General features: G+C 31.8%; 1 protein-coding gene across 3 annotated transcripts in view; it reads left to right on the top strand.

Moving 5' to 3' along the window:
- The window catches only part of LOC143045486 (sortilin-like), a 52,169-nt gene that overhangs the window by 25,360 nt on the left and 14,373 nt on the right, over nt 1–12,436 (top strand). For all 3 annotated transcript variants that reach the window (XM_076218034.1, XM_076218043.1, XM_076218024.1), the window contains 7 exons: nt 3,356–3,458; nt 3,808–3,884; nt 4,986–5,277; nt 6,614–6,731; nt 7,127–7,201; nt 8,321–8,437; nt 8,823–8,955. In XM_076218034.1, the coding sequence (XP_076074149.1) occupies nt 3,356–3,458; nt 3,808–3,884; nt 4,986–5,277; nt 6,614–6,731; nt 7,127–7,201; nt 8,321–8,437; nt 8,823–8,955 (915 nt within the window). The remainder of the gene's footprint in view (nt 1–3,355; nt 3,459–3,807; nt 3,885–4,985; nt 5,278–6,613; nt 6,732–7,126; nt 7,202–8,320; nt 8,438–8,822; nt 8,956–12,436) is intronic.

Raw genomic sequence — 12,436 nt, 5'->3', positions numbered from 1 at the left:
GCCTGTGATGATTGCCAATGAGAAAATGAAACAGAAATTAACAACTATTAGTCACTGTACTGCCTTGCCCTGAATGACAAATGTTAAGTTATTCAAACAAGAAAACTAACAGACTAATTTATGTATAAAATAATAAATGAAAAACAAATATGTTACACAGCAACAAACAACAACCACTTGATAACATGCAGGCTATTGATTTGGGACAGGCACATACAGAACGTGTTTGTGATAAACTAGTTTGAAGGAGCCAACTCTCTGCTAACCTAAATGCTAGCAAATTTTTCATTTAAGCATGCAAGTTTTCAAAAAAAATCCATTTCAAATATGACTAAAATATAAATTTTGCACTGCTACAAAAATTCCCTATTTTCAAAGCCTCTTTTTTCGTATGAAAATAGTATGGTAACCATTTTTTTGGTGCATTTAGAGATACTATTTCTCCCAATAACATATGTCAGATTCAAACTCAACTTATTTTGATATCCTGGTACAAAATTATGGACAGGATCAAATGAGAAGGCCTCTAATAAAATACAGAAAATATAAGATATTGTTCTTATGAAATTCTTTTAGTGAATGCAATCTGAAATGTAAATAAAAAGAAGGTATATTAGGCATTTCCAAACTAAAGTATTAACATGAATTAAAAAAGGGGCTTGTTTTAATAACAAGCAAGTATAAAAAGATTGCTTCGCTTGAATCGAAGAACTAAATCAGAACCAGGAATTAAAAACAGATACATTTTTTTTTCAAATCAAGGAACTAAATTGTAACCAGGAATTAAAAATAGAATGCATCTTTTTAAATCCAGGAACTGAATTATAACCAGGAACTAAAATATAATGCATCTTGTAAAATCAAGGAACTGAATTGTAACCAGGAACAAAAATATAATGCATCTTGTAAAATCCAGGAACTGAATTGTAACCAGGATCTAAAATTGTAATGCATCTTGTTAAATCCAGGAACTGAATTGTAACCAGGAACTAAATTGTAATGCATCTTGTAAAATCCAGGAACTGAATTGTAACCAGGAACTAAAATTGTAATGCATCTTGTTAAATCCAGGAACTGAATTGTAACCAGGAACTAAAAATGAGAAGGCCTCTTACATTATCCAGGAACTGAATTACAATGTACCAAGGAATTAAAAAAATCTTCTATTTAAACAAATTAAATGATAACCAAGAATTAAAGAGGATAACTAATAGAAATAGAATGATTTATCTGGGCAGTTTTATTTTCAGGACTGAAATGAATTACAAAGAACTTGTTTGATTAATCAACAACTAAATTAAAAAGAACTAGAATGAATAACTTTTAATAAACAAATTGTACACATGAATTTAGTAATAACACATTAAAATAGAAGAAGACTTAATCTAATGCAAACTTATATATACTTGAGATTTGATGACATCTGCTGCCAATATCTAGGTTGATGGTCCAGGTTATTTGCAACATTGCTAGAGTCACACACTAAAACAGTGTGCAATCTAAATTGGTGCTTCCAGGATATCTTAAATGTTTTTAACCGGATTTTTGTGACAAAAATGTCGGTTATTGATTTGGGGATGTACGGCGGGCGGGCGGGCGGGCGGGCGGGCGGGCGGCAATCAAATGTTGTCCGTGCATTAACTCATGAACCGTTCAACCAAAGCTTTTAAAATTTTAATATGTTATTCCTGACAACTATACGAAGGTCAAGTTCAATAATGGCGATTTTGACTTTTACTGTTCAGGAGTTATGGTTCTTGAAAGATTGAAAAATGGAGTTGTCTGTGCATTTACGCATGAACTGTTCTACCAAAGCTTCCCAAATTTTAATATGTTGTTACTAATGAAAGAATGGAGGTCAAGTTCAATAATGACAATTTTGACTTTTACCGTTCAGGAGTTATGGTTCTTGAAAGATTGAAAAATGGAGTTTCCAGTCGTGTCCGTGCATTTATGCATGAACTGTTCTACCAAAGCTTCCGAAATTTTAATATGCTGTTACTGATGACAAAATGGAGGTCAAGTTCAATAATGACGATTTTGACTTTTACCGTTCAGGAGTTATGGTTCTTGAAAGATTGAAAAATGGTTTTTCCTGTCGTGTCCGTGCATTTTCTCATGAACCATTCAACCAAAGCTTTTGAAATTTTAATATGTTGTTACTGATGACAAAATAGAGGTCAAGTTCAATAATGACGATTTTGACTTTTACCGTTCAGGAGTTATGGTTCTTGAAAGATCGTAAAATGGCGTTTCCATTCAGGTTGTTGCATTTACTCATGAACCATTCAATCTAAGCTTTTCAAATTTTAATATGTTGATACTGATGACAAAATGGAGGTCAAATTTGATATTGACGATTTTCACTTTCACCATTCATCAGTAATGGTTCTTGTGATATTGCCAGGACACAAATAAATGTTAATAAATCCGGTTTGCTGTCGTTGTGACAGCCTCTTGTTTTTCTTTAAATTAACGGTACATTTAAAAATACAACTTAATAAATTGTATACATGAAGTTATAAAAAGCTTCCCATAGTGGGACATTTCAACAACATCAAATATGAAAACAAAACGTTATAAATTTCAGGCATCTGAAGTGCTTTTCTGAATTTACCTACCATGGTTATGCAAAAAAACAAACTTCCCCAATTGAAATGTAATTGATAGCATTTTTTTTCTAGATACCAAAAGTTTCCCCTTAATGAACTTGCAGAGTCTACCTCAATAATTTATGATTGGATGTAACATACACACAAATATTAGTGGTTCTTAAATATATAGGTGTAATTTCAAGTCCTTTACATTTGGACCTTCAGTGTTATCATCTAAGACCTTGAAAATTTGACTGTCAGTGGGTTTGTTCTTAGACCTTGACAATTTGACTTTCAGTTGGTTTGTTCTTCTTTGACCTTGACAATTAGACTGTCAGTGGGTTTGTTCTTAGACCTTGACAATTTGACTGTCAGTGGGTTTGTTCTTCTTAGACCATGCCAATTTGACTGTCAGTTGTGTTTTTCTTTTAAGACCTTGACAATTTGACTGCCAATGTGTTTTATCATCTAAGACCTTGACATTTTGACTGTCAGTGTTTTAAATCCTCTAAGACTACTGTAGGCTTTGTCAGAAGTAAACCATGTATAGTTATTTAAATTGTCAAGTTCTGGGATGGTAAAACACATTGACATTCATACATGGCTCTCAATAACAGTACATGTACTAACAAAACATTGGGATTTAATTTGGATGGATCCTGTATATTAGAAAAAATCATTGCATTAAAAATTAATAAATTAAAATGGAATTGGTGTATTTAAATGACACAGTAATAATTTATATTGTTCCTTTATTGTAGGAATGTGCCTTGCAGATTCATGGGACATACAGTAGAAGCAGAGGGATTATATCAGAATTACCTCTTAGTGTCCCAAGTGCCACAGGTGTCATTCTAGCTCATGGTAGGTGTATTCATAATGAATTTATCAAAAAGCAAACGTTATTATGAAATAGAGCTTGTTATAATGATTTATTTATTAGTTGTAATTTTCTTTAATCTAGCTTTCAGTAACTGCTAGTAATTTTAAATTGGTACTGTGTGTCTTTTGTCCATTTATTGTTTTTTGTTGTTGATTTTAGTGCTTGATGCCTATCTAATTTTCCACTTGATTTTTAGTTTATTTTTCTGTGACACCACTGTCCCAGGTGAGGGGAAGGGTGTCCCTCCTGCATCATTGTTAAGCTTAAAGTTCTCTTTTCCATTAAATTACTCTTTTGTGCACATTGTCTTACATGTTTTGTATTATGCAGGTCATGTAGCTGATGCTTTACAGACGACCAAACCAGATGTGTATATAACTACAGATGGTGGATATAAGTGGAGAAAGGTCTGTCACTCTCATAAATATAATAAAGGAAATCTTACTTAAATAAGTAAATGAACTCTTTGATTCAATAGGTACAATCAAAATAAAACCATAATGCATGGTAGGAGTTTGTAGAGACAATATTTCTAGAGGCATTTTGTAATTATATAATATAAAAGGTATATAAAAATAGAAAGTTCTGGTATGGTTGCCTCACTCTGGTGTCAGAGACCAAATGATGAAGAAGGTTAGCATCTATAGGTCACCATACAGCCTTCAACAATGAGCAAAACCCATACTGCATAGCAAGTATTTATTAATATATATGCAAAACAATAAACAAAAAAACAAATATGATATACATTAACAAATGACTCCACTGAAGTACAGGTTCCTTTGGGACAGTCATAGACAGAATGTGGTAGGATGAAACATGCAAAGGACCTTATTTGGTGTTTTCTTTTTATAATTTAGTTTATAAGCCACTGCAAAATACCTGAAAGGGCTTAATAAAATGAGCATGCAGAAATTATTTGCCAAATTAATAAGTATCATATATCAAGTGAAAAAAAAAACAGTTTGGTGAAAGCTTTTGTCAAATAATTATTCATTAATGAAAGCTTCAAACTTGTTTATTATCCTTTATGTGAACGCTTTTTATTGATGATTAGGCTGTACCAATCTGATAGGAAGAGAACTGTGGATTCATTTATTTTCATGTATATCAATTTTAGTGGATTGAGGATAACTTGCGTTTTCATACATATTTGATTTCATGGTTTTGACATTCTCTGCATTTTAAGATATAGAAAATGTGTAATCTGTTTTACATGTAAATTCATGGTTCGACTGTACCCATGAAATACACTAAAATTGATTTATATTCATGAATAATGAATCCACTGTATTCATATTGATAATACAATGGCATGTTTGAAATTGCTTTCGAAAATTAACTTGTACCAATGTGATAGGTAGAGTGTTCATATTGATAATATATAGGCATGCTTGAAATTGCTTTCATAATTAACATATCACCCTTTTCTTATTATGATTGAACATCTTGGAGTGACCACTTAGATAAAAAAAAATCCACAGTATATCTATTATTCTCTATTTCAGGCTTTAGATGGTCCACATCATTATCATATAGCAGACAGTGGTAGTTTACTAGTGGCAGTCCCAGCTGATACAACTCAACCTAAATTAATCAAATTTTCTACAGATGAGGGAAGATGTTGGCATACATATGATTTCATTGATAAGGAGAGTAATGAAACCATCATGTTTACTGGACTGTTAACAGAGCCAGGGTCCAAGGCCTTGACTGTCAGTATATGGGGCTATAAACCAGATACAAGGAAGTGGACCACATTTATCATTGATTTCCAAAAAATATTCAAAAAGAAGTGTGGTATGTTTGATGAATTTGTGATTCCCAATCTTAAGTTCCCTGTGACTTTTCATCTTATTTCTTTGGACAAGGTAGTTTCTGTCCTTTCTTTGCCTCTAACCTCCAAGTTTTATTTAAAAAAAGGTATGTTTAGAAGTACTTGAAATATTTTTATTTCTCCCAAGAACTGTAAATAATTCATTGTAAGATATGTTTCTACACTTAATACCCACTTATAGCATATCATTTCAAAAGGGAAATAAATAATATTTTCTTAGGTCTTTTCTTTTTGTATTGATTCACCATACCCATTAAATAAAACCTAAAGTAACCAGATCTGATGTTATCAAAAAATTGTTTAAGCGACCCCTTAATGTCTTTAGTTTATTGTGTTGTTTGGTTAGTATGTATCCTTGATATTTAACTGTATATTTTCTTTTCTTCATATATTTGGGATTTTCATTCATTTTAACTATACAATATAGTTATAGAACCACTAAACTCAGGCCCCATCATAAGTATCATACAAAAAGTAGTACATATTTTAAACAAAATAGTTCAGCTTTGTCAAAAAGTAAAATATTTAGGTTGTTTTAGTATTAAATGAAAGTTTAAGGACTTAAGATCCCTGCAGAAGCCTTGTTTTCCTTTTGAATTATTAAAAAATATATATGAAATTTAAATAGGAGGGCATCTTTGCCTTGTAGCTCTGATCAAGAGTACCTTTTTTTGTACTACCAAACTTCAGGGATGGTATGCTCTAATATGCAATTAAATTCTTCAGCACAAGCCAGGACAAGGTATACTGTAGTTCATTATTAAATGACTGTCACTTTAATTGAACTAAAGACAAAATAGCTAAGAATGCTTGAAATTACAGAATTTAACATGGATTGCAATGGGTCTGTGAATAGGTGGTTTTATTCCTAAACATTATTTTGGAAGGCTTTATTAAACCCCTTGTACATATAATGTTAATTCATTTTCATGATCTCATTATACTTGGCAAGCTAATGTTTTATTGCTCATACAGCTGAAGATAAAGCTGATGTTATTTGTATGACTGTCAACATTACATTAGAGTTATAGATTATTGTTGGTCTCAATGAGATTGATTTTGTCGAAAGTGAGAAAAGTAATTGAGTTGAGATGATAAATGATAATCTGTTTATCGCTATTTTACCATTGACAATGTTAACATTGTTAATTTAATTGACAACGGGACATGTGCCCTTCGTTTCTAGCGAATAATTTCATATCACTCTACTGTACTTGCTGAGAAAGGAAATTATCAGTCAGTAAGATCAAAGGCAAATTTCTTTAAATAGCGCTAATTGATGTTATTTTATTTGAATAGATACTGCAACTGATTATGACACATGGGTACCCCACGAAACAAGTAATGAAAAAGGAAATATACAAGGATGTCTACTGGGAAATAAAGAAACGTTTAAGAAAGTAAAAAAAGACTCATGGTATGTAAATAGTGTTGAGTGAATTCAGATTTTCTTTAAATGGGATGTGTATGTTTGTTTGTATTAAAATGATATGTTAAGAATTAAAGCATGCCATACAATAAACAACCAATTACTATCATCCAAGGTAGAAAAAATAAAAATAGTTAAAAAAAAAGAGAGATTATTAAGGCAATATAATATATATTTATATTGTTTGCAGATATCAATCTTTATTACAATGCTTGAGCAAAACATTTATTTATTTAAAGCAAGCAAACCAACCAAAGTTGTGCTCTACAAGCAATATGAAATTAGCTCTAATCATTTTATTTTGAAATGATCCCTTATGTTCAAGTTGAATAGTTCATCAAAAGAAAAATTATTTGATATGTCTAAATTTTGTCCTTATGAAGGTGCTATAATGGTGCAGATCACCCATTGGAACATACAGGAGAAGCATGTACATGTGTCAGGGATGATTATGAATGGTAAGATCTGAATAATGGCTGGTGTATTGATATATTCAGTTCATTGTCATAATAGTAACACCAGAGTGAGCCAAATTATTAAAATTTCTATATTATATATATATACAGAAATATCATAGGGCTCTCTAGTTATATTTTAATCATTCAACTTTTCAAAATTTTTCTAATTTTCAGCAAATTTTCAATTATTGGTTAAAATTTTTGATGGATATAATTTTGAAATAAAGACTTTATGGATAATAAATTGATAGATGTCGCACAAAAAAGGATTTAGTACTGACTTTTCATGAGATTTCTTTGAAGTTCCTTATCTCTGGTATTACACATTAATGATGTTTGTCTTCAATAATGGACTAACTGAAAACATTTTTACATGTAAATAAATTTTATATGATTTGCATATTTTGAAATACTTTGATATGATTGGCAGAAAAGGCTTCTAGTAGTTGTTATTGAAGTGAAATATTTTTGTATTACCATGTTGACATTTGTACTTTTATATAACACATTCTTTATCTGCTATTTTAAAGAATTATAAGGAATAAGCACCTTTCAAAGGGAATTTCTTGGTGTATAAACTGGACCAAGTCACTCAAAAACATATAATAAAATTCCTTTCATACACCAATAAATTCTATTTTACTTTTATTTGTATGCCAGTGAATTTGTATAGTTTATACTGGGTACACCAATAAATTCATTTCCAAAATTACAACTTACAAGATGTAAAATCTTTCCTTTATCTTACAGTTACTGCACTAATGCCAAGTAATAGTAATTGTGCAATATTTTGGATTTAGATGAAGTTTCGTATGCATTAAGAATATAATTGAACTGCATCTGAAAATAGAAAAAAATAGATGTAGTATTTATGATTAGGAACAAAGATTAATTAACAATATCTAAAAAAAGGTCTCAGATATAAAAAGTGTATGTAAAAAGCAGTTAAAAATGTACAATTCACATTAAAATTTAAATTTCCTGGAATTCCATTCCCAAAAATTTTGAAAAAGGTTGCAAAAACAAATACATTTAAGTCAAAGAGATTAAGATAAAACAATATTTACTGCTGTGTGAAAAAAACAAAAAAATAATGCATGCATTATATAAATATTTCAGTGATTATGGGTTTTACAGACCTAATGGTAGGGATGATTGTGTAGAACAGCCTAATTTTAATTTACCTAAAGTGGATGTATGTAAGCAAGGTCACGAAGAACAAGTTATAACACAAGGGTATTTATTATTATTTTAACTTAATTTAACTGAAGTTAATATATGGAAGCAAGAGTCTCTCCCTCATTAACATAAAGGTAAATTTTATCTGAAATTTACATCACATAATAAAAAATATTTATTGTTTCTTAAAGCAAGTGAGAATTTGTTATCAGCTCAAAATTTTTAATTTCAATATGATAATAAAAATATGTCCTATTCTGTGTCAAACTTTAATCACACATGTCTGTTGCCATAGATATGGGCACATTTTCCATAGTAAGAAGTTGTGGAGGAAGAAGATGAATTGCTCAATACATAAAAAGACTTTCCAGACTATGAGGCAGGATGCATTGGTTATAATGCTAACAGAATTGTAATACAATTATTTTGTTTTTTTTCACAGATATAGAAAAATACCAAATGATAAATGTGTAGGAGGGTTTTCACCAAATGGAAAACTGATAAATTTAGGTGAGCAGTGCGCATCAAAAGATGAGGGTCAAATAGCTGTGGAAGAAGTACCACAAGAAACAAAGGTAGGGATATTTCATCACTGTATATAATGTGGATTCATTATTATTCGTTGGATACCAATTTCCGAGGATTTGGTGGATACAGGTAAACCACGAAATAAAATGTTCAACAAATGTCAAATTTTTTATAGGCTTGTATGCAGACCTCAGCAAAACTACAAAATTAAATATTCACGAACTTACAAGTTTTTCGTTATCCACGAAAATAAGTACCCACAGAAATAAATGAATCCACAGTATAAAGATCCATCAAAGAGTTGTTTTGTCAGTCTTTATTTTTTTCTAAGTTTTGGGACTTTTTTTTGTGGTAATATATTGAACATGAAAATAAATCAGTTGCAAATATTGTGAAGAAAACACTTTTAAAAGTGTATCACTACTGCTGAATTTGAAACCTGATTATGCAATGCTGACAATAATCATACACAATTAGTATAATGCAAAAAACAGAATGATATTTTTATAGAATGAATAATCCAAGTATTCAAATGAAATTACATTTCAACAAGTGACCGAACAACACATTGATTCTTTATAAAAATAAATGTCCCCAAAAATGCTATTAACTACAAGACTTTTATTCCTACAAAGCATTATAGATGACAACTCATTCTGCTGTCAAATATGACTGCTATATTCCATTGAGAAATTTAGCACATTTTTAGCTCACCAGCTGGTCCGAAGGGCCAAGTGAGCTTTTCCCATCACTTTGCGTCCGTCGTCCATCGTCCGCCGTCATCGTCCGCCGTCGTTAACTTTTACAAAAATCTTCTTCTCTGAAACTACTGGGCCAAATTAAACCAAACTTGGCCACAATCATCATTGGGGTATCTAGTTTAAAAAATGTGTCCAGTGACCCGGCCAACCAACCAAGATGGCCGATATGGCTAAAAATAGAACATAGGGGTAAAATGCAGTTTTTGGCTTATAACTCAAAAACCAAAGCATAAAGAGCGAATCTGACATGGGGTAGAATTGTTTATCAGGTCAAGATCTATCTGCCCTGAAATTTTCAGATGAATCAGACAACCCGTTGTTGGGTTGCTGCCCCTAAATTGGTAATTTTAAGGAAATTTTACTGTTTTTATGCCCCACCTACGATAGTAGAGGGGCATTAAGATTTCTGGTCTGTGCGTCCTTCCGTCCGTCCATCCGTTCGTCCCACTTCAGGTTAAAGTTTTTGGTCAAGGTAGTTTTTGATGAAGCTGAAGTCCAATCAACTTGAAACTTAGTACACATGTTCCTTATGATATGATCTTTCTTATTTTAAAACAAAATTAAACTTTTGATCCCATTTTCATGGTCCACTGAACAGAGAAATTAAAAGTGCGAGTTTCAAGTTAAAGTTTTTGGTCAAGGTAGTTTTTGATGAAGCTGAAGTCCATTCAACTTGAAACTTAGTACACATGTTCCCTTTTGGTTGATCTTTTAACTTTTAAGGCCAAATTAGATTTTTTACCCAATCTCATGGTCCATTGAACATGGAAAATGATAATGCGAGTGGGGCATCCTTGTACTTTGGACACATTCTTGTTGGTTATTATCTTGAATATTATTATAGATACAGTTAAACTGTAAACAGCAATAATGTTCAGCAAAGTAAGATTTACAAATAAGTCAACATGACCAAAATGGTCAGTTGACCCTTTTAGGAGTTATTGCCCTTTATAGTAAATTATTAACCATTTTTGTCGAGCCTGCAACTTTTGTTGCAGAAAGCTCGACATAGGGATAGTGACCCGGCGCGGCGGCTACGGTGGCGGCGTTAGCTCACTTCTTAAAAGCTTTATATTTTAGAAGGTGGAAGACCTGGATGCTTCATACTTTGTATATAGATGCTTCATGTTACGAAGTTTCCGTCAGTCACATGTCCAATGTCCTTGACCTCATTTTCATGGTTCAGTGACCACTTGAAAAAAAAGTTCAAATTTTTTGTAATGTTGAATTCTCTCTTATTATAAGTAATAGGATAACTATATTTGATATGTGCGTACCTTGCAAGGTCCTCGTGTCTGTCAGACAGTTTTCACTTGACCTCGACCTCATTTCATGGATCAGTGAACAAGGTTAAGTTTTGGTGGTCAAGTCCATATCTCAGATACTATAAGCAATAGGGCTAGTATATTCGGTGTATGGAAGGACTGTAAGGTGTACATGTCCAACTGGCAGGTGTCATCTGACCTTGACCTCATTTTCATGGTTCAGTGGTTATAGTTAAATTTTTGTGTTTTGGTCTGTTTTTCTCATACCATATGCAATAGGTCTACTATATTTGTTGTATGGAATGATTGTTAAGTGTACATGTCTAGCGGGCAGAATGTCATGTGACCTTGACCTCATTTTCATGGTTCAGTGGTCAAAGTTAAGTTTTTGAGTTTTGGTCTTTTTATCTAATGCTATATGCCATAGGTCAACTATATTTGGTGTATGGAAATATTTTATGATCTTTATGTCAGTCGAGCAGGTTTTATTTAACCGTGACCTCATTTTCACGGTTCATTGCGCAGTGTTAAGTTTTTGTGTTTTGGTCTATTTTTCTTAAACTATAAGTAATGTGTCAACTATATATGTTGTATAGAAGCATTATTAGCTGTACCTGTCTGCCTGGCATTGTTCATCTGACCTGGACCTCTTTTTCAAGGTTCATTGGTCTTTGTTTAGTTATCTTGGTTAATGTTAAGTTTATGTGACAGTTGTAATAAAGCTTAGCTTTTTACTTAGGACTAGCAACATAATACCAATGATTAGTATAGAAGGCGAGACATTTCAGCGTGTGCACTCTTGTTCTAAAATTTTAGTATTCTTTTAAAAAATCTTCTCCTCTGAAACTACTGAGCCAAATTCAACCAAACTTGGCCACAATCATCATTTGGGTATCTGATTTTAAAAATGTGTGGCGTGACCCGGCCAACCAACCAAGATGGCCGGCATGGCTAAAAATAGTACATAGGGGCGAAATGTAGATTTTGGCTTATATCTCTGAAACCAAAGCATTTAGAGCAAATCTGACATGGGGAACATTCATGTTTTCTTTGGTATTTTGATTTTATCAACAGGCATGTCTTGACTACTTTCTAAATTAGCACTATTATCATTTGTCATATAACTTAAACCTGAAGTTATACATGACTTTATGCTCCTCTTTTTCTCTTTTTTTTCTTGGTTTGCTAATTTTCTTTTAATACAATCAGCATCACATTAAAATATTTGTGGAAGATGTATCACGTTATTGTTTATAACGGTTATAACCATATGATACTTATTTCCATATTTTAAGTCCTAAATTGTTTTATTATGAAAACATTTCCCTTTTTAAACCCTTAGTATAGATTTATGTACTCTATAAATAATCCTATTTCATCTATCGCTAAATACTTTTAAAACTTATAAAACCCTACATTTCCCTAAGAGTGGACTTAAACAATTGCATCAATTTTAATCATTTAGGCGCTATTTTCTGAAGATAGGTTCGCCGTTCTTTAAA

This window comes from Mytilus galloprovincialis, chromosome 1 (genome assembly GCF_965363235.1).
Source record: "Mytilus galloprovincialis chromosome 1, xbMytGall1.hap1.1, whole genome shotgun sequence".
Taxonomy (NCBI): Eukaryota; Metazoa; Mollusca; class Bivalvia; order Mytilida; family Mytilidae; genus Mytilus; species Mytilus galloprovincialis.
Note: the sequence above shows the minus strand (reverse complement) of the source record. Positions and strands in the feature narration are given on the sequence as shown.